The sequence below is a fragment of the Globicephala melas genome, chromosome 6 (assembly GCF_963455315.2).
Source record: "Globicephala melas chromosome 6, mGloMel1.2, whole genome shotgun sequence".
Taxonomy (NCBI): domain Eukaryota; kingdom Metazoa; phylum Chordata; class Mammalia; order Artiodactyla; family Delphinidae; genus Globicephala; species Globicephala melas.
Window position 1 is genome coordinate 66,865,914 of NC_083319.1, and position 23,056 is coordinate 66,888,969.

Consider the following 23,056-nt stretch of genomic DNA (forward strand, 5'->3'; position numbering starts at 1 on the left):
CCAGTTTTCTGTGGAGGCAGTATAGAGAATATTAAGAGGCTGGCTGTGGGGTCCTAGTACTGGGCTTCACTCTGCCTCTGCTACTTAACTCAAAATTCACACAGGTGGTTCAATTCTCCTATCCTGTTTCTGAATCTATCAAGTGGAAAACATAGTAGTATCCCATGAGGTTGTTATGAGCTGATCCATATTAGCACTTAACACTTAGCATAGTGTTTTTCCATACAGTAAGTGACAAATGAATGGTAGCTGTTTAAAACCTGGTGGTCCATGGGTTAGGACTTGGTGCTTTCACTGCTGGGGCCCGGGTTCGATCCCTGGTCAGGGAACTACAATCCCACAAGCCGCACAGTGCGGCCAAAAAAAAAAATATTATTATTGTTCTTGTCTTGTTGCTGTTAATAGCTTCTGCAAGGAGGATTTGGAGACCAAGGTGTTAGGATCGAGGCCCAGCGGTAATTACGTCTTCTCTGTTCTGAGCTGAACTGCTTAGCGTGTCCTTGTCAACCGGTGTGTGAGCGGGGCAGAGGAAGTGCCTGTCGTGGTGTGGCTGTGAAGGAAGCAGTGCGGAGCCTGACAGAGCTTGGTTCATGGTTATGAGCTGGGTCAGTCGTAGCGGTTAAGCGGAGGTCGCCGCGGGCAGCAGGCCTCGCAGCTGCAGCTCTGCAGCCCTGCAGCCATGGCCGTCAAGAGCAGTGCTGAGAGTAGACGTGCTCGGCTCTCGTCAAGGCCCGAGGCTGCAGGTGTGTTCTCGTGGGCCTGTTTTCCGGGGCCTCCTGAGGGAGGGCTCCTGGACTCCTCTGGGTCGGGTGTCCCTAGCAGTTGGCCCGAGGTAGGCCTGCAGGTAGGACTCGGCTTAGTTCGGGGCAGGGCAGAGGTGTTAAGTGTTTTCTCACAAGTACTTCTGTTTCTGATCCAGGTGCTAAGCACCCCTCACTACCGACTCATTGTCTTGTCAGCCCTTTTTTAGCTCTTCCACCAGTTTATGGTGGAAGACTTCATCCAAAATTAAGCTTACCAGGGAGGTCATTTGTGCTCAAGGCAAATTCACGTAACAAATAGGTATGGAGCGCCTGTGTGCCTAGCCGGGGATGAGAGGCTGGAGCTACAAAGAGAAATGAAATGATCTTGCCCTGAAGGGGCTCAGCACTCTACAGTCAGTATACAGTCCTCGCCCCTGAGACCTGAGAAGAACTGGGTAGAGATGTTCATCTTAGCCCAGATAGCATCTCGGTGAGGAGGACTGGGGCCAACATTGCAGTCTTACCATGTATTACAAGTGTGTGTGTGAGTTTGTGTTCAGTGTATATATAAACGTTCATGTGTAGGTGAAATATATATGGTAAACTTCCTATCAAAAAATTCATGGCGTGGGGCTTCCCTGGTGGCGCAGTGGTTGAGGATCTGCCTGCTAATGCAGGGTACACGGGTTCGAGCCCTGGTCTGGGAGGATCCCACATGCCACGGAGCAACTAGGCCCATGAGCCACGACTACTGAGCCTGCGCATCTGGAGCCTGTGCTCCACGAGAGGCCGCGATAGTGAGAGGCCCGCGCACAGCGATGATGAGTGGCCCCTGCTTGCCACAACTAGAGAAAGCCCTCACACAGAAACGAAGACCCAACACAGCAAAAAAATAAATTAAAAAAAAAATTCATGGTGTGAGATTTGTCATAGTCTCTGACATTCCTGGTTAAAGAATCTCCTAATATTGTTGACCTCCAAACCAGATGAATCCTGAATGACTTTAAAACTCCGGTGCCAGAGTGGACAGAGGACGTGGCTTCCTGTCCGGGTGCGTGCACACTCACCCAGATCAGGGTCAGGCTATAAGTCAACTAATTATTTTATCTGCTCTAAAATTTCTGCACTTGTCTACAAGATCACTGTCACTAATGGCTTATTCTTTTTGTCAGTAGTCTAATCCAGTGGTTCTCAACCCTCACTGCTGGGTTAGGATCACTTGGGTTAGCTTTAAAAAAAATGCTCAGACCCCAACCTTCCCCAGACCAATTAAACTCAGGTGATATCACCGTGCAGCCTGAGTTGAGAACTGTTAGCCTACTCTTTACTTGAATAGCATCTCCTTTCCCTTTTGATGTGAGCTATGCTAGTCTTCTTGCTTTAATGGCATGGCTATGCCAGTTGGGTTTTTTCTTGTTAGCCATCCTAGAGGTTTTTTTTTCTTTTAATAAATTTATTTATTTATTTATTTATTTTTGGCTGTGTTGTGTCTTTGTTGCTGCGCACGGGCTTTTCTCTAGTTGTGGCGAGTGGAGGCTACTCTTTGTTGCGGTGCGCAGGCTTCTCATTGCAGTGGCTTCTCTTGTTGCGGAGCACGGGTTTCTAGGCACCTGGGCTTCAGTAGTTGTGGCACGTGGGCTCAGTAGTTATGGCTCGGGCTCTGGAGTGCAGGTTCAGCAGTTGTGGCGCATGGGCTTAGTTGCTCCGCGGCATGTGGGATTTTCCCGGACCAGGGCTCGAACCCACGTCCCCTGCATTGGCAGGCAGATTCTTAACCACTGCACCACCAGGGAAGTCCCATCCTAGAAGTTTGATATAGGAAACAAAAAGCTAAAATTAGTTTAAGAAGTTTATGTCAGATTTAATTGATGCTCTCTAGTGAAGGGAAAGCTTGATATTTTCCTGAAGTCTGAGCTGCCTAACATTTTCTGTTTGAGGTTTTACTTTCTCTCCTTTAGGTGCGTAAAGAAGGAATTTAGTGTTCCCTGTTCTCTGTCCATCAATGCTGAAAGCTACCACAACGGATAAGTAAAAGTATGGAATTCAAGATATATTTTGACCAGCTTCACTTCTTGTCTAGGCAGCTTCTTCTCTGGCTGTGAAATGGCAAATTAGAGTGTCAGCAGTTGAAAACGGGGCCTTGCTGTGATTTCCCATGAGTTCATGTGAAAGATGGGAGCACCCCACAAGCACACTGAGCTTCAGAGGAGCACGTTCATTAGCTGTTGCCCTTTCTTCCTTCTCTTCTTGTAGATATAGAGGAAGAGAGTTTGTGTGCCAGGGAAAGGACTACTTTACTATGGCTCTTTGAAACGGTGACACGTTTAGCTGAAGGATTAAGTAAAATAAATCATATAAGGCCTTTTCCAAAGTATTTTTTACAGGCTTACTATTCATAGTCCGTATATATTTACATCATATTCTGGGATGTGCATAATATGACCTGCTTCTTCAAAATTTGAATGGATAATACTTCTAGCAGCCTCCAAGAGTAGTCTGTTGTTTGTTTCAGCCCATAGCAGAATTGCCTGTATTGAAATTACATGAAAATAATTGTGTGAAACATGATACCATCACAAACTGATTATTCAGACTCATGGATTAAATGAGTTAATTATTATTGGTAATAATAATATTGGTAAAATAATGGTATTGGTAAACACATTAGGTTCTCTCTCACCCAGTTCTCACCCACCCAGGTTGGAAGCAACAGTTATTTTTCTTTTGACTCATCATTTATCAAGTGACATGACAATTTGTTGATGGATGAAGCACAGTGATATTTCAGCTGCTTTGACATTCCCTAGGAAAGCATTGTTTCCTGCAGTTTGAGATTTGCTCAAGTTTTCATGATTCTTCACTGTCTCTCCTTACATAAGACATTTTGAGACAGAAAATAAAATGACTCAAGGCTCAAAGCACAGGAGTTGTCATCTGGATTTGAGGTTAAAATTCAGTAACATAAATGTGGAAATACAGTTTAACCAATCCTTTTTACTTCTAGTGAATATAAGGCACTTAAAGTCCCATAATTCATAATAATTTCAAAAATAACAACTTTTTAGTAAATTAGCTCTGTTTTGGTGGATGGAGATCTAGGTGACCCACTGACACATAAAGGTGATCTGTTCTTTCACTATCCTTATCAATAATGGCGAACTGATGCAAGCGTCTTCTGCTTCTGCATCACACTGTTGGTGTCATGGGGGGATGCAGAGCTGATGAAGACGTGGTCTTGCCCTCAGTGGGCTTTAGTCCAGCAGGTGACAGTGCTAGTAATCAACATTATCCGGCCCTTAATGAAAAATAATTCAAATAGCCTAGTGGCACTCCCTTTTATAGGTAGAGCAGTGACATGCAGAGAGATAATAGCTTGCTCAGGATCACAGTTTATATGAGAGAGAATTAGAGTTTCCACCCAGGTAGTCGGGGATGTACAGCCCAAGAACCAAATAAGTAGTTTAGGTGAAATTTTTCTGGGATTTTGCAAAGGAGGATTGAGACTGAAGAGAAGAAGCAAAGATGCCCAACCTTGTGTTCAGGCAGATCCATTGAGCACTTTTTGGGTCATGGCCTTTGTACCTATGAAACTCTGACGGGTAGCGGGGGTTACAACTCGAATGCCTGCAGGAGCCCCGTGGGTAGAGTGAAGCCTGCCAGGTGGGGCTGTGGCGAGCTGGAGAGCCTCTCCACGGGGCAGCCTCGAGGTGCAGCTGTAGCCGTGGGAAGGTGAGCTCTGTATGACTGCTCTTCAGAAGGGCAGCTAATGAAAGGTCTGAAAAACATCTGTGGGACATGACAAGTTTGTGAGTCTCTAGTGTGCAACGCTGGACATGTACTTGAAAGGCGGTCGGGGAGAATTTTTGAGAATGTGGGAAAAACACTTCATTCTCTAAAAGAAATTTATACAGATCACATTACAGAGCTACGGCTGAGCTCTGTGAGGCTGCCCCTGAGAAGGGCCTGGGCTCTCATTGGGGGGTGGGAGGCTCTTGGAAGTTACAACAAGATGCACCACACTTGGGCTTCTCAAAGCATCATTATGCTGCCCCGAGATCTCCAGGCCACTAACAAGAGTACTTTCTGTTGCAAGTGTAAGGCTCAAGTACTTCTTTGCTAAGTTAGGTGGAGCCCTTGGTACCATTCAATCCGATTTTTCCTAATTTGGTCAGTGTGTTATGCAGTGTTAACTCTCTGGGCCTGGATTTGGTTTGAGGCCCCACCTTACTGGAACTTGGCAACCGTGGACCAGTTCTGCCTTCTCAAGATTCCGCTTCCTCAGGGTACTGGAAGGATGAAATACCAAAATACACATAGGGCTCTGACATATGGCAAATGGTAGTTTCCTTTCTTTTCATCCTTTTCATTGATCACTTGATTTATGGAAGTGATATCAAATGAGCTTTTCTGATCAGTGCTGTGTGTAAGCCAAGGGCTCTGATGTTTTAAAATATTATTTTATTTTTTGTTGAAGTATAGTTGATTGACAGTGTTGTGTTAATTTGTGCTGTACAGCAAAGTGATTCAGTTATACATACATACATACATATACATTTTTAAAAATATTTGTTTTCATTATGTTTTATCACAGGATACTGAATATAGTTGTCTGTGCTATACAGTAGGACCTTGTTGTTTATCCATTCTGTTTATAAACGCGTACAGCTGCTCACCCCAGCCTCTGGCTCCATCCCCCCCACCCCCTCCCTCTTGGCAACCACCAGTCTTTTGAGGGCTCTGATTCTGTTTGCAGTCTGTTCTGGCTGACAGGCTGGCTTGGGCATTAGGAGACAAAGATGGGAGTGAAAGGCCTGTTTCTATTCTCAGGTTTTTGATTTAGGGTGAGAGACACGTAAAATCGGAAGTTTGATGGTGGGATTGGTTTCAGTGTTTGGATACCTTTGGAATGGCTACAATGACTTTAATGGGGTGAGTGCACCCTGCAGTGGGAACTGAGAATTTAGGGAGACCCTCGCAACTGTTAAAACATATACTTAAGGGGGCTTCCCTGGTGGCGCAGTGGTTGAGAGTCCGCCTGCCGGTGCAGGGGACACGGGTTCGTGCCCCGGTCCGGGAAGATCCCACATGCCGCGGAGCGGCTGGGCCCATGAGCTATGGCCGCTGAGCCTGCGTGTCCGGAGCCTGTGCTCCGCAACGGGAGAGGCCACAACAGTGGGAGGCCCGCGTACAGCAAAAAAAAAAAAAGAAAAAAAGCACTTAGATTGTCTTCTGTATTCTGTAAGCTTATTAGCTGATCCACTGGAGAACTGTAATAAAAATAGGGCAATGACCCCTTAAAATAAGGCCTTTTATTATGTTATAGGAACACTTTTTTAAATGAATAATTTATATTTACTGATCCCTTTCTTTAGGTCGTAGGCTCCTTACACTAAAGTTAATACAGTTAAAACATTACTGTCTGGATAAAGAAAAGTTGTTAATAATGCCAGAGTGTTAAATAAAACTCTCATTTCTCTTCAGTGAAGCATCTTGTTTTGAATCGGCAATTAATGTTTTCCCCCGTTTCTCTAAGACTGTACTGAATCATTATGACAAATTTCATTTTATGAAAGATGTGAATAACTTCTTTAATTAGTTTTTGTTGTTTATGGTATAGACATTATATATGAATATAACTTGCAAATAGGAAGATATGCTTTATTAGTCTTTTATTTCATAAAGTTTAACAATTATTTTGCTATAAAGAAATACACAGGTATAGTAATTCCATCTGATTTTAAGACAGTCTTGTAATAAGTAAGTGGATGACTCGCTTTTTACAAGTCTTCTAAACTTGTTTTTGAAGCCGTTTTTAGAGAAATACATCATAAATATTTACTGAGTATTTTCATGATTATGAAAGCAAGATTAATTTTTATGGGATAAATATGCATCCACAATAGACATATAGTACATTTTTGGTTCTTTTTTTCATCTTTTCATTTTTGCTTTTGATTGAAATTTATCTTGAAAACTAAAATATATTCTACAGTGAAACAAGTTTTCTCTTATCCTCAGGGCACAGCAATTTCATAGAAAGGAAAGCTCATTTAGAACTTTATTGGCTTCAGTTCCATCTAGCTACAGCAAAATCAGAGACGTTGAATTTTCATGGCACTGCAGTGGTATGTTCGAGAGGCGCATGAATTGAGTATGGGACGTTATACCTGAGACTCCATGACTGGTAACCATTATTAAGTTTGTGATCTCACACTGGTATTCTCATAGGAAGCTGGTGGATCCCAAAGACATGGACTAAGGCTTTTAGTGCCTCTCAGAACATGTCTTGTTTCACTTTGGTCGTTGAAGCCTTTCTTCTCTGGGAATCAGCGCTGCCCTCGCTAAACCCCTTCGGAGGGATCAGAGAGGGCAGTGCCTTGGCCTCTGTCTGCAGAGCTCCCAGGAGGGGGCAGCAGGAATTTCCCATCCCCCCAGAGTCTAACCAGCTTCTCTTGTCTTTCGGGTCCATCAGGGGAATTGGAACGAGAACTTGCCTATCTGAACACTTTTCCCCATCATACAATAATATGATACCTTATGGTTCTTTAGGCTCTTTTTGCAAGCATTTTTTTATTTCACCCTGGAAACAGCCCTGTGAAGTCCTCAGCTAGTGGTATTGGGTCCAGTTGTACATATGAGAAAGTTGTCTCGGAGGTGAGGGTGCTGGGGGAAGGTCTTGCAGCAGTAGAGCTGGCAGAGAAGGCAAGCCCGTGCCCCGTCTATGTGTAAAGAAGTCCAAGGGTTCAGCGGTGGAGTTGCCTCTCGTCCTGTCTGTACTACAGTACTACAGTACTGTGCCTGGGAAGGTCAGGGAGGAAGCACCCTTCCTGGGATACTCCTTGGTGTGGCTTGTGGCTGGACTTGGGACAGTAACTTTTTGTTTGTTTGTTTGTTTTTGTTTTTGTGGTACGCGGACCTCTCACTGTTGTGGCCTCTCCCGTTGCGGAGCGCAGGCTCCGGACGCGCAGCCTCAGCGGCCATGGCTCACGGGCCCAGCTGCTCTGCGGCATGTGGGATCTTCGCGGACCGGGGCACAAACCCGTGTCCCCTGCATCGGCAGGCGGATTCTCAACCACTGCGCCACCAGGGAAGCCCTGGGACAGTAACTCTTGTCAGTGCTCAGTGCTTTAGGATATGATGAGTCCATATATGTGATACCACCTCTGTGGTGTGAGAAGCACATGACCCTCTTAACATTGCCATACCTGAGAGCTTGCTAGAAATGCAGAATCTCAGGCTCCACCCCAGACCTGAGGAATCATAATCTGCTCTTTCACAAGGTCTGCAGTGATTCTCATGTACCTTAAGTTTGCAAAGCACCAGCTCTAGAATACAGAGGACAAGAGATCCTCCAGTTGAGAATAAAGTGAGGAGGGGAGAGTGTGAGTGTGTGTGATTGAGATGATACTTCATTTTGCATATGTGTGTTTATCTCATGTAACTTTTTAAAAAATAACAAGTTTAATGAGATATAATTCATGGACCATGTAATTTGCTTATTTAAAGGATACAATTGAGTGGTTAGTATATCTACAGACTTGCGCAATCATAAACACAACCAATTTAAAAATTGTTCACCACCCTAAAAGAAACTCTGTACCCATTAACGTGCACTGGCCATTTCCCCTCGAAGCCCACCTGCCTTCCTAGAAGCCCCTGACAATCACTAATGTACTTCTGCCTTTTTGGATTTGCCTATTCTGTACATTTCATATATGAAAGAACTCTTATAACATGTGGTCCTTTGTGTCTGAATTTTCTCACCTAGCATGGTGTTTTCAAGCTTCATCCATGTTGTAGCATGTCTCAGTACTTCATTGCTTTCTTTTACTGTCATTGTACTTGTCGTGAGTTATTTTGAACAGGAGTCAGGAGATGCTGCCTTTTTTCTTAGCCTTGATGAAGTTGAGACAGTCTTTTCACAGTACAGTAGGAGTCAACAAGTGTAATTTAATTTCTTAGTGCAGTTGTTGCTTTCTAATGCCACAAACTCTAGGATCTGAGAGCTGTGTGACAGTGAAATGGAGCATTGTTACATGCTTTCAATTGAAAAGAATAAAGTATTATTTTCCATTTTCTTTCCAAGTGAAGTTTTGATTCCTTAATTTTCATCCACTTTTTCTAAGAAAGCAGTGGTATGCCATCCATGTTCTGCTGAAAACTCTGCCTGTCTTTACAAAATATCCAGCTGATGTTGGTGAAAATTAAAATGACAAAATACTGTTTTCAGATAAATAACAACAATAGCTATATTTTTGGCAAGAAACCACGATTGTCCCTCCTCCAAGCAGTCTGTTCCCTGTGGTTCTGAATGTTAGTAATTTTAAGCTTCCCAAAGGAAGACTGCATTCTTTCCTTTGCTCTCTGTGCTAAGCTCTGAAATTTTTATTTGTCAAATAAAGGACAAATTTTCCTCTAGATGTTTAAAGACCTTTAAGAACTCTGTCATGCAGAATACCTTACTGATGGAGGAAGATGTTTGCTTGGCCCTTGGGCTTTCTTTCTCTTTATAGGTTTATTTTATTTATTTATTTATTTTTGGCTGTGTTGGGTCTTCGTTGCTGCGCGCGGGCTTTTCTCTAGTTGCAGCGAGTGGGGGGCTACTCTTCATTGTGGTGCGCGGGCTTCTCATTGCGGTGGCCTCTCGTTGTGGAGCACGGGCTCTAGGCGCACGGGCTTCAGTAGTTGTGGCTCGCAGGCTCTAGAGCGCAGGCTCAGTAGTTATGGCTCACGGGCTGTGTTGCTCCGTGGCATGTGGGATCTTCCCGGACCAGGGCTCGAAGCCGTGTCCCCAGCATCGGCAGGCGGATTCTCAACCACTGTGCCACCAGGGAAGCCCCGGCCCTTGGGCTTTCTGAAGATCATTTCATAATGCATTGTAATGTGTGATGAAAAGGAAAAGAATGGTAGCAAGATATTTTTATACCTGCACAGAAGTCATTTTAGCATTTCATTGCTCTGATGGTGTTACACAGTCATTTGGAGATGCTTACTCTGGTTTTAGCAGTGTGAGGTTTCCCTTTCCCTCGGCTCTCCTCCCTGACTAAGCTCATCTTAATGCCACTAAATTACCAGCGCCTTATTTGGCTGGCTGCCTGGTAAATCAAATGACTGACCGTACTGGAGATCTTGTGTGGCCACTTTCTAAAGGGTTTTGTACTTCTTTTGGACTCTGTCTCCCTCTCCTTCTTTGGTGGGTAGAGTCAATTATTTGGCTCCGTTTGAGAAGGCTCTGGGCAAAATGCCATTTATCTATCTTTTCAACTTTTGGGGACATGCTTTCTTAACGGATCTCTTTGGGAAGTAAGTTTCTTTCTTTAACCTAACTACTATTTTTTCAGTGCTGATCGTTCTCAGCAAATCACAAGCGTTCTGTTCTTCCTCAGCATCCCAGCAAAGTCGCTGTCTTGTGGATGTGCATTTGTGTGTGTGTAATGCTGAAAACGCTTGGTTTCCAAGAAGAGGAAAAAAGATAAAGATCCTTGCCTCTTTTTGTCTTGGAAATGAACGCGACTGGGTTAACCAGATTCCTCTGTTGGACGAAATAGGAAGGATTGGATTGAACCCTTATGTCAAGGAAGTTGCCTTGGCTGGATTTCAGGGAGCAAGCTGGGCTGCGCCACTAAAGATTTGTGTCAGGATCTTTAGTAGCCTTGGAATTGGCCCAGGATAGCTATTGTTTTATAGTAGGTCAGACTCTGGGGAAAGGGCCTGGCGACCAACATTGTAGCAACCTTGTGAGCTTTTGTATTACTATTGTTGTTGTTACCACTGTTGCTTTATAAATGGAAAAACTGAGGACCAGAAAGGTTAAGATTCAAACTTCCCTGCTTCCACATAACTATAAGCAGCATTTCCAAGACAGGGGAAAGCTTCCCTGGCCTCCAGGGACCCACAGAGGGGCCCAGCAGCCCGTGACACCCCCTCATTAGTGTAAGCGCCCCCTTAGCTCCATCTGAGAATGCCCTATCCTCCCTCCTCTGAGGGTCCTCTCTCCTTGTGGCCCCTCCCAACTATATTGGACATTTTGGCTGTGTGCTTCTTGCTCACAGGTGCTAAGTGACTAGTAGCAACTCATTGTTGAGTGTTTCTTTTATTTATTTATTTATTTATTTATTTTGCGGTTCGCGGGTCTCTCATCCCTGTGGCCCCTCCCGCCGCAGAGCAAGGCTCCGGACGCGCAAGCCCGGCCGCCATGGCTCACGGGCCCAGCCTCTCCACGGCATGTGGGATCCTCCCGGATCGTGGCACGAACCCACGTCCCCTACATCAGCAGGCGGACTCTCAACCACTGTGCCACCAGGGAAGCCCTGTTGAGTGTTTCTTAACACAATTTGGTGAATCAAAGGTTGACCTCCTGGTGAGTACCCTCTAATGGGCTGAGGCTACGGACCCGCCCAAAGTCTGTTTTGTAGGAAGTGTTTTCTGGGACCTTTCAGCAGTTCTCAAATAAAGTCATGTAATTGACCACCTGTATTTTCTATTAATAAATTTGGACTTTTGAAAAATGTATAATCTTTCCATCTTCAAAATTTCCCCATAACACCTTATTTTTTATTTCCCTCTATTAATACATGCTCATTGTAAAAAACTTAGAACAAAAGTTAAATTAAAAAAACCCTACCCCATTATGAAGAAATCCTTATTAAAGAATTCTATATTTCTTTCCTATAGAAAAATGTTAACACTAGCCTTGTAGAACTCAGTTAAATGGCAGCACAATCATTTTAATCAGTTAATAATTTGCTCTAGTAGTTTAAAAAATAGTTTCACACCGTTGAATAAGAAAGTTAAAATTTGTGCTTGTTGGTAGGATCCAGAAAGGTGTTTATGGGAACGGAGGTTCTGAGACAGTCGGCATTCTGCCTTCTCCAGGCCTCCCTAATTAATGGTGTGATGACTTTCTAGGATATACAGTGAATCAGTGATCCATTTTTCAGGAAGGTAGTGGCTGCATTTTGTTCCATTGTGGGGAAAACATAATATATGGGTACAACTTCAACTGTAGTTAGTTGGTTGTAGTGATACTTTTTAAAAATTGGAATCAACAAGGAGAAATCTGCCAAAATGAATTCCATATGCACTAAGCTAATAAAAGAAGCTGCTGTATTTTTTTGTGTGTGGAGGTGGTGGTTTTTTTTTTCTTTTTGTGAAGGGTGTGCAAGAGGGAGAGAGAAGGGCCTGGGAGTTGGAGGAGGCTGCAAATGATAGAGCAGAGTGAATAACTAGATGATGAATCTTGAGGAAATCATGAGGGGGAATAAAATATTGTTACTGTTTTATCAAAAAGTATTTTCTCCTTTATTATTTTAAAAACAAGAAGGTATCAGCCTTTAGAATCATATCAATGATAGGTTGTTTCTTGTTTTGCCTCTTTACTAATAGAGCCTGCAGTTTTAGTAACTTCTTTAATTTCTGTTTGAAAGAGACTGGTAAAATTAGTTTAAGTAGTTATTTTTAACTTTATTTTTTTTTTTTCTGAGTATATAATGCAGTCAGTATAGTACAAAAGATTAGACAGGGTAGTGTTCTGTTGTACTAGTATTGTGCCATCACTTACTTAACCTTTGTGCTTTTGGTGAATGTTTTCAATTTGATCTTTTGAATAATGCTGCAATTCATGAAATTGTAAACATAGGTACGTTTGTGAGGAAGGAAGTGGAAATCAACGACTGACTGATGGTTTTAGGATTGTCTCTGGAAGTTGGGTCTCTGTCATTGTTTCCCACACTGGTGCTCCTTGGAACCCTCATCAGGGAAGTAGTCGTTTTTGGAGTATAAGGAAAGTATTTAATGGCCAAATAGGCTTGGGGGATGTAGTGTTCTCTATTTTCTCTTGGAGCTTCATAAGCAAATTAGCATATTAAAGAATTAAAGTGATCACATGGTGCTAACAACAACCAAAAAAAAAAAGGCCAAGATAATTTTTCAAACTTATTTGAGCATCACAAATCTCAAGATGCATATTAACATCTGTCAAGATGGTTTCTGGGAAAAACCAGTTCGGGAAATGTTGACCTGTGTGATTCTTCCCTGCCTCACCACTTCCGTAGACAGTGAAATCTAGCTAAACAATAGATTTTTCAGCTGAGAAATTGCTTGCCTTTGGAGTCATGTTTCTTGACACCTGTAGCTTGCTTACCTCTCTGGTCATAATGCTTAATGTGAGAAGTGCCTTCTTGGGAAAGCTGTATGTCAGGACCATCTTCTGTTGGTGGGCATGAAGACAGGTGGATCCGGTATTCTGGGTGGAGCCCAGTGTGGACTAAAGCCTTGAGTTGTGAAATCATGTACTACTTGGAGACAAAAGCAAGGAGTTCATTTTGACTGGGATTCAGGGTATTGTAGGGGGTGAAGGAGAGTGGTGAGACTTCGTAAAATAAGCAGCACTCCAGCAGAAGTTGCAGTTTGGAGTTTCTGCTGTGGAATATGGAGAGGAAAGGGGTAGTTTTTTTTTTCTGTCCTGCCCTGGTTCTCAAGGAGGGATGATTTACGCCCCCGCAACCAGGGGACATTTGGCAACGTCTAGAGACATTTTTGGTTATCATGACTAGAAAGGTGCTTTTGCCATCTAGTAGTGACCAGGGATGCTGCTAAACATTTACAATTATACAATTATATAATTATATATACAATTATATATACAATTATATACACAATTATATATATATAATTGTATATATATACAATTATATAATTGTATATATATACAATTATATATAATTGTATATATATACAATTATATATAATAATTATATATACAATTATGCTAAACAGCCTACAATTATACAGGACAAAACACCACAACAACAAATGATTCAGTCCAAAAGGTCAGTAGCACTCCATTGATAAGCCTGCTCTAGTGGGATCCTGCCGGGGTTGGGGACTTAGTAAATTTATTTTATTTTTTTCTAAGCATCTGAAATAGCATAGATCAGCCATGTGCCTTTTTGGAATGTTGCTGCTGCTGTGATGCTAGCATTTGATAATACAGGTTCAGGACTTTCATTCACAGTTCTACATTTAAAAAGCTCTGAAAATGTAAAGTTTCTGCATAATTTATTTAGCAGTAAAATCTCACCTGTACTGAGTTGTCTTGGTTTTTATTTGATTCTGTGTGAATGTTAGTTAGTGTTTTGATAGTAGGGTGCTGGCCCACACCTGGCTTGGGGTTTTATATCGAATGGTCAGTGCACACTGTATCGTCTTTCTAAAATACGAAAAATTCTGTATTTGAAAACACTTCGAGCCCCAAAGGTTTCTGATAAAGGATTGTAGATTTATATATTGAGCTGAAGTTTTGCCTAATTTGGTTTCTTTTAAGAAATTAGGAATTATTAGTGGATATTTACTGATTTTTTTTTTTTTTTTACTTCAAAAATGACATAGGATCCTTGTAAAGAATTTGATAAGTACATAAAGGAAATAATATGATTAACCACCTGTGCAGGGCTTACTGTGTGTCAGGGGCTGTTCTCAGTTTACACGAATTAACTAATTCAGTCTTCAGAATTCTGTTGTTGATGTTTACAAGTGAAGAAACTGTGGCATAGTAACTTGCCCGAGATCCCATGCCTAATAAATGGCAGAGCTGAGCCTTTCTGAACTCAGCAACAAAGAAGGAAATCATCCATAGTCTGAACAGCTAGAGAGGTTAAAGGGTAGCTGACTGAACCGTAATTTATTGAAACAGTCTTCTATTGCTGGGCATTTAGACTGTTTTCACTTTTTCACAATAGAACATTGACATGAGCATGTTTGTCTTTAAATGTTTGTTCACATCTCTGATTATTTCTTTAGGGAATATTTTTGAAGGGAACCCTTAGAGTGCATAACTTTTTACAAACGCTTCATATATGCTGTGAGACTCCCACGAGCACTTCACCCTCATCAGCACTGAGTGTTCAAGTTTTTTTTCTGATTCTGGGATGTATAGTATCTTGGTGTTTTCTGAGAAGATGGGACAGATGGCTGGACATTTAGCATGATTTTTTAATTTTTCAGGATACCAGAGTTAAAAATTAAAATTTCCCAAGAAAAAACACTCAAGTAGTTGGAACAACTGAATTTTAAAACTTTACATTTCAAAAAATTAAAATGTATAGCCACTTTCTTTTCAGGTTGATTCCTGAAGTTAAATTGAGGCTCCATTTCAAATTATTATGCAGAGTTGGCAGAAATAAGGATATCCAGCATTAAGGAATATTTTGGTCAGAATCTAATTGGTATGTGATCAGTGTATGACTAAAATAACCCTTCACTAAATATTCACGGAGCATTTTCTATGTGTCAAACACTGCACTTTGTGTTGGAGATGCAGTGAAGAAAAAGGAATAACAAAAGCAAATGCTTGTAGTGCTTCTTAGGTATCAGGCACTGTCCTAACTGCTTACATATATTAACTCATTTAACCCTCACAGCAATGTTATGAGGTAGGTATTATTATTATCTCCAGTTAATTGATGAGGTTGAATCACAGGGAAGGTAAGTAACATGATCACAGACATACAGTGGCTAAGGGGCAGAGTCAACGTCTGAACCCAGGCAAAGCCTGATTCTATGAGTTTGAGGAGTAGGCATAAGCGTCTTAGCGCAGTAATCTGGGCATGAGAAAATGGCGGTCTTAGCTGATGATCCAGCAGTGGGGTTGGAGAGAAATGGAAAGATCAGAAAGATTTTTCAAGGCACAATTCATCAGACTTGGTAAATTCATCAGATTGGCTGTGAAGGAAGAGGGCCACACCTAAGTTTTCTGGCCTGAGAGACTTGCTGGATGGTGGTACCATCAGTGGATTGGGGAAGACCAGGGTAGGAAGAGGAGCATGTTTTGGGGAGGTAGAGATGACTAGTTTTTGGATTGGTTATATTGAAGGGGTCTAAAAGATGGAGATGCCCGGAAGGCCATTATCTCTAAAATATTTGAGAGTTATTAGGTTTGATGCCCAGGTAGTTTATTTATCAGAAAGTTATTTTCTTTAACTATTTACAGTGTGTGGTTTATGAGAAGGTTCTGCAGCTTTTACAGATGTCAACAGTTTCAGTTGATGGCTTTGGTTTTCATGTATCAAACATGTACAAATTTAATTGTGTCATTTTAATGCCCTTTAAAAACCTCATTTTAATGCTTATAGACAGTTTTATTATGTGGTTGTACCATTATTTCTATAACCAACAATCTGTGAAGGGATAGGTTATTGGCATTTTTTCTTTAGATAGATTGTAGATATAATTTTATACTTAGTGTCTTTGTTCATAAAACACTTCCATCATTCGGGATTATTTCTTTGGAGGTCGATCAGAATGAGAGCTACTAGATAATAGTACATATTGCAAAATTACTTTCTTGTGCTAATTTACATCCACCAAATATGTGCAGGACTTACCTCTTGATCAGCCAGTGGGTTGAATGTTGTCTTGATTTTTGTGACGCCATCATTCACTTCCTACTTTTTATAACATATCCTATAATCACAATCATATGATGACTTGTATATTCTGTCTTTATTTCATTTTGATCAATAGCTGATTCACATATTCACAAGAATGTTTACAAATCTCATCTGATAAGGATGTGGAGATTATCATCATTGTTCTTTAACTCTGTCTAAAGTATTACCAGCATGATATTTAAAGTCATTTGAGATTGTCTGCCAAAGTCTGGCTGATGATGGCATAAACACCTGGAATTCAGCAAAAGATGCCTGTTCTTCAGTGTGTGGTTTGCCTGTCTCTATGTGATAAGTGGAGAATTAAAGCCATTTTATGGATAATTCAGGACAAAACCAAATTTTACTATAAGTTATCTGGTTATCTGGGGCAAATTAAGATAACGTGTTGACTGGAATTATGCCAGTAATGGCCTCAGTTTTGTACTTTGTTTTCCACTTTGCTCAGTAAAAACTTTGCTCTCCAAACTTTAATTTCTATAATTTTTCCACCACCAGTATCCCTATTTTGTGTAATTTTCTTGAAGTTACTAATGCCTGCCTCCAGAGCCATGGTATTTGGCTTCTTTTGATTATTCTCGAGTGAAATTTTGAGAAAAGTAGAATCAGGCTATTTGTCATGTTAGAATTTTCTGCATTTATAAACTGACCTTCTTATAACCTTTTAATGAACTTGCATGAGTTGTGATGAAGGTTTATTATTCAGGGATTACTTATTAGCCTGGTTACTTGTCAGAGTGACACATTAAAAAAAAGAAGTTTGTCTACCCATCTGCCTCTTCCCATATCCCCCCAAACAGTCATCAACGGGGAGAATAATAATATGCAAATAAGCCATCTGCAATGTCCAAATGGGAGGATAGCTTCCAGTTCGCAGTCAGAGATGTGTCAGAAGCTGGGTAGTAATTTCAGTAGTTTTCTTAAGAGGGTGGGGATCTCTTAGGAAGTAGCTTGATTAAAAATGTTCCCATAGTAGTGATAATAAGGACATTTGGATGTGAGTGCCCAGGCCACTTGTGAGTTAAAAATCTCCTATTTCCAGATTCAGCCTATAACTGTGGGATGCCTATGTTTCATCATAGGTGTTCTCAACTTAATTTTTTTATCCCTCTACAAAGACTCCTCCCACCCCCCCCAAAAAAAAGTGATACCAGCTAAAAAATATGAAAGAATACTAGTTCAGGTTAAATAATACCTTTGGTTTTCTGCTGCAGTCCTGGGCCTGTGTTGTTCTCTGAGAAAGTGGGTACCCTTGATGCCCTGATGTTCAAAATGAGGAAGGTGAGAGGCAGCCATGGCAGGTCAAGAAAAATGGATCCTGAACCTGACCTGCAGGTTCTTCTTTTGGAAAGGTATGTGTTCGGGACATGAGAACAAAGACTTAAAATTGTGACAACTGGTGCTGTAGTTTTAGAGAATGAGGACTATACTTGGTGTCATATCACAGAGTAAAATGATACCTGCTCTCTTCTCAGTTCCTCCCTTTCTCTTGAGCTTTTGGGTCGTCATTCTCCTTAGCTTGCTGCTGTTGGAAGGCGTGAAATAGAGCATGGTTCTCTTCCATCTGAGTGGCCCCATTAGTGGTGATCAAGAGTGAGGGGTGAGAGGCTGGTGTCCGGTGGTGTTGCTTTATCAGGCCCCAGGCTGTGTCTGAATGTTTTCCAGATCTGGAAGCTGTGCCCTGTCAGTGCTGAGAGGCGTGTACGGAGCTCATGGGAATCTAGATGGAGAGGTCCAGTAAGTAGAGTGTTTGGGAATATGGACTTAGGTGGTGGTGTGTCCATGTGTAGTTCAAACTTTGGGTGGGAGTTTATATATGACACTGTGTAGACTGAGAGCTAGGGACCTACCAATTTTAGGGAATGAATTGAAGGAAAGTTGCCTATGAATAAGAAGTCAGAGAGGAAGTGGGAAATCCAGAAGAGAACGATGTCAGGGAAGCTAAGACATGACAATGATTCAAGAAGAATATAATCAGAGGATGAGAGCACGTGTGGTTTTTTTGTTTGTTATTTATTTTTTTTAAGATGTTGGGGGTAGGAGTTTATTAATTTATTTATTTTTACTGTGTTGGGTCTTTGTTTCTGTGCGAGGGCTTTCTCTAGTTGTGGCGAGCGGGGGCCACTCTTCATCGCAATGCACGGACTTCTCACTATCGCGGCCTCTCTTGTGGCGGAGCACAGGCCCCAGACGTGCAGGCTCAGTAGTTGTGGCTCACGGGCCTAGTTGCTCCGCGGCATGTGTGACCTTCCCAGACCAGGGCTCAAACCCGTGTCCCCTGCATTGGCAGGCAGATTCTCAACCACTGCGCCACCAGGGAAGCCCGCTTGTTATGTTTTTACTTGTAAATAATTTCAACTTACAGGAAAACAAGTACAAACAATAACTGTCTACTCTTTCTGCAGATTCAACTGCTATTAAAATTTAACACTATTTGCCTTGTTTTCTATATACACACATGCACCACTATACACCTCTACACACCCACACAATACATTTTTCATTTTGAAGATATGTTACATACATCATGGCCTTTTACCTCAAAATTCCTAAATATTTCATAAGAATTGGGATAGTCTCTCATATAACCACAGTACAGATTATCAACTTCAGGAAATTGAACATTGATACAGTTTTTAAAGTCATATCTAACATTCATATTCTAACTTGGTCAGTTAACTCAATGATGTCTTTTTAAATATTTTCCCCTCCAATACAGGATCTAGTCTATGCTCAGGTACTTACTTTTATTTCATTCATTAGCTTTCTTTCATCTGAAACACTTCCATAGCCTTGTTTTATCTTTTATGACATTGACAGTTTTTAAGACTGTATCCCTCCCCTCTGAAAAAAAAATAGAATGGCCTTAAGTTTGGAGTTGTTTGATGTTTCCTCATGGATGGATTCTGGTTATATAATCTCAGTTGGAATATTGCAGAGGTGATGTTGTATCCTTCTCAGAATATCACATGTGGAGGCGAATAAGGCCTATTGGTGGCGATAACTTTGATCACTCTGCCAAGATGTGGTCCAGTTTCTTGACTGTATGATTACTGTTTGCTTACTAGTTGCAGGAGAGGGAAAATAAATCAATGAGGAGACACTTTAAGATTATGAAAATATCCTGCTTCTCATAAAAATCCAAGTAATGTTTAGCATCCATTGGTGATTCTTACTAGATCTAATCTTTCCTGGGATAGGTACAAAATCACAGAATTCCAACTCAGTACTCCTTCCATATTTACCAATCAGCTTTCAGCATTCTACTATAAGCAAGAGCCTGCCATTCATTCTTGTCTTTCTATCTCTCTATCAATCAATCAATCAATAGGTTATTGGTATAGACTCATGAATTCTGTTTTCCAGTGCTTTATAAGTCACAGTTGAACTCAATTATTTGGTGCTCAAATTCTCCCAGACTTGGCCAGTGGGAGCCCCTTCAAGGTGGCTCTTGTGGTCATGTGGTATTTCCCCATCATTTTTTTGAGACCTTTTCTTACTTTCTGGCATAAAGAGATGTTTTGGGATCACCTTGTCCCTACTCCACCCCACCCCTGAAGCCAGCCATTTCTTTGAGGAGCCCAGGTTTCTTTTAGTAGAGAAAGGATACAGTACCTGAAGGTCCGTGTTTTCGGTGATCCTCTCTGCTGTATAAGGATTGGGAAAACTGCCAATTTCTTGGTTGATGAATTTTGGATCAGGTAGAAACCTTGTGGTAATGAGGAAGGGCAGCTGATTTTCAGTTGTTAAAGAAAGAATATATATTCAGAGTACGTCTGAGATGAGGATTGTTCTTGCATTTAATTTATTTGTAAGCCTTGGCTGGAGTTAGCCCGGCAGATGGTATCCCTTTGCCTCTGGCCATACCTTTTTGGAAAGGGTCTGGCCTGCATTTTAATGAACGTGCAGTGCGTATTCTGGTCCTCTCCCATACCTGCATTTTTAGGTGTCCCTTTGTTACCAAGCTTTATAGACTATCCTTTAACACTGGATCATTGTGTATGAATGGACGGGCAGAGGAGGGGAGGGGAGGGGAGGGTGTCTGGCTCCTCGGCGAGAGCAGTCTGCAGGTGCCATTGAGTCCACGTCTGTCTGTTGTTGCCTGGGTCCTGTCTGGGAGCCCCACCTTGTACTGCTGTGCAGAAGGAGCAGAATCATAATTGCAGGGCTGTGCGGACACATGGTTCCTTTTATAGTCTACCCCTCCTAATTTCCCCCATACAACCCACGGCTTCTGACCACTGGAGCTATTTAAAACGTATTCCTACCTGTCCCATCATGGGATCCTCTCGACAGTAGCCTTGTGTAGTGATCAGGGAAAGATTAATTCTGTCTTACAGGTGAGGAAGCTAGGCAGAGAGAGATGACCCTTCCAAAGGTGAAACGGCTAGTAAGTGGCAGAACCAGGACTTCAGTCCAGCTTTTCTGTCTCTCCATTCCACGCTCTTTCACCTTGGTTTTGGAGATTTGAAGACTAAGGAAGGTAAGTGAGCCCTCTAGAAATGACCTAGGCATGGAAATTGGTGGGGGCAGGACGTGGGTTAGATGACATCCTTCTCAATCAGCTTCCTGTATGGGACTTCACATATCGAGGGTATAATTTTTCCAAGTGAAAGAGAGGCCAAGGTCACTCCATGTCCTCATGGAGAACCAGACCCAGGAAGTATGTCCAAACCCCAGGGCTACCCCGAGGTAATTAGGGGAAACAGTATAAAGCAGCCTCACTGCTTTGCGGTTGATGAAGCAGAGCAGAAAAGCTGTTCTTTTCTCCTTGGCTTTAGTTTGCGCTTCCTCCCCTGATCCTCCTTGTCTGACCTGATGGGCTGGCTGTCTTGCTGGGCTGGGAGAGGTATCCGCTTGTCTCCCTGGCCGTAGCACACAGCAGATGGAGCCAGTGGGAGCCTGTATTTGTATGCCTCAGCAGGTGCAGTCTGATGGGTTCTGACCTCTGCCTGGTACTGTATGTCAGGAGGATCTCACCCCATATGAGTATTTCCAGATTTCCTCTGGCCTGGGGCCAGGTTTGGGAACACCAGCAGTGATGCTGAGGGGGGCCTTTGTGAGGGGCCCTTGAGATAGCTTGAGGTTAGAAAACCACTGAACTGCCCCTTCCGAGCTGAGCTGTCTCCACGGAGCCGTAGCTTCCCAAGGGAGCTGAGCCTGAGGCTTAGCTTCAGAATGGCTGTAGTTAGGCTGTGTTCTCATCTCTCGTATTTCCCGCTCCAGTTGTGTTTTCATTGTTTTGTTACAGGCTCGTGAGCTTGGCTTTTTCAAGTGGCAGCGATGATACTTTTCTTGTTTTTTAAAAAAGAGTAAAACAATGGCGATCTAGTGCAGTTACTTCAAGACACACACCAGCTACCCTTCACCAGTAAATTGAAGGCCATCAAATTAGTAGTTCTTAGGGAGTCTGTGGACCCCCTGAGATGAAATGCAGAATGTTACATGTGTGCATGAATATGTTTTTCTGCAGATTTGCACAGGTATTTGGCAGCCCTTCTCCAATGCATGGCCTCCAATATCTTTCCCACCTTCCCTTGGCTTTGCCTGTTGTGTCCCTCAGAGGTTTCTGAGCCCTTTACTTAAAAAACAATTTTTAAAAAAATTTTAAATTAATTATTTATCTGTCTGCATTGGGTCTTTGTTGCTGCATGTCGGCTTTCTCTAGTTGTGGTGAGAGGGGGCTACTCTTTGTTGCGGTGCGCGGGCTTCTCATTGTGGTGGTTTCTCTTGTTGCAGAGCATGGGCTCTAGGCGCACGGGCTTCAGTAGTTGTGGCACACAGGCTCAGTAGCTGTGGCTCGCAGGCTCTAGAGCGCAGGCTCAGTAGTTGTGGCGCACAGGCTTAGTTGCTCCGCGGCACGTGGGATATTCCCTGACCAGGGCTTGAACCTGTGACCCCTGCATTGGCAGACGGATTCTTAACCACTGCACCACCAGGGAAGTCCCTGAGCCCTTTAATTTGTGGAAGCGTCCAGGGAGAGGAGGCCTTGAAATGAACATGGTCTCTCCTTACTACAACATTGCGAGTCTTGCCCTCCCCTGCCTCCTCCTGGTGCCTTGAGCACCATTCTGAGCTGGGATGACTTTCTTTCTTCTGGACTTAGTGTCAGGCCCTGGACTACATGCTGTGTGCACCTCCCCTCATTTAATACCAAGATTCCCCTCTAAGGGAGGTGGTAAACATTCAATAACACTTTCAAGCTATTAAATAGAGGAACTGGGACTACCAGTCACATTTGCCAGTTCCAAAGCCAGTGTTCTTCCAATACACTCCACAAAAATGCCAGCTGTCATTGTCTGAGCACCCACCAACGAGACACCCTCTAGTGTGCTCCCTCACAGCCATCCTGCGGTGCTGCAAGGCACCCCACTGCACAGAGAGTCCTGGGGGCCGCCTTGCAGCCCTGCTTCCTGTGAGAGGCAGAGGACTAGCCTGCTCTTTGGGGAACAGTGGCAGAGCTCTCAGAAGCTTCTCCATCCTCAGCCACTTGGCTGGATTCTTCATTCCTGGCCCAGATGAAGGCTCTTCTCAAAACGAAGACCGGAAACTGTGGCCTTCTTGCCTACAGTGATTCTGCTGGAAAAAGACAAGTAACACAAATGAACCATTAGCAAGCAGACACCATCCGTTATCTGACTTTTAAAATTAGAAATAATTAAAGGAATCATAATTACAAGGTGTTTTTTAATGTAGTCACATTGGCATGACAAATATAAACCCGAAGCTCAGGGATTTTAACTCTGGGAGTGTAATTTGTGTGTAATGCTATGAACATTGTCAATTAAAAAAACAAATTGTTGTGGCTGTGCTCTGATGGCACTCTGAGAAGGTAAAGGTATTTATTATCTTGCCATGCCCCTTCGT

At 42.5% G+C, this 23,056-nt stretch overlaps 1 protein-coding gene across 2 annotated transcripts in view; it reads left to right on the forward strand.

The window, feature by feature from the left end:
• Nucleotides 1-23,056, forward strand: part of SH3GL2 (SH3 domain containing GRB2 like 2, endophilin A1) — a 199,919-nt gene that overhangs the window by 25,365 nt on the left and 151,498 nt on the right. The window contains exon 1 of one of the 2 annotated variants that reach the window (XM_060300966.1): nt 5,644-5,672. The exons of the other annotated variant lie outside the window; for it this stretch is intronic. Coding sequence (XP_060156949.1) covers nt 5,650-5,672 — 23 coding nt within the window. The 5' untranslated portion in view covers nt 5,644-5,649. Of the gene's footprint in view, nt 1-5,643; nt 5,673-23,056 lie in introns of those variants that run through there. 2 annotated transcript variants of the gene reach the window in all.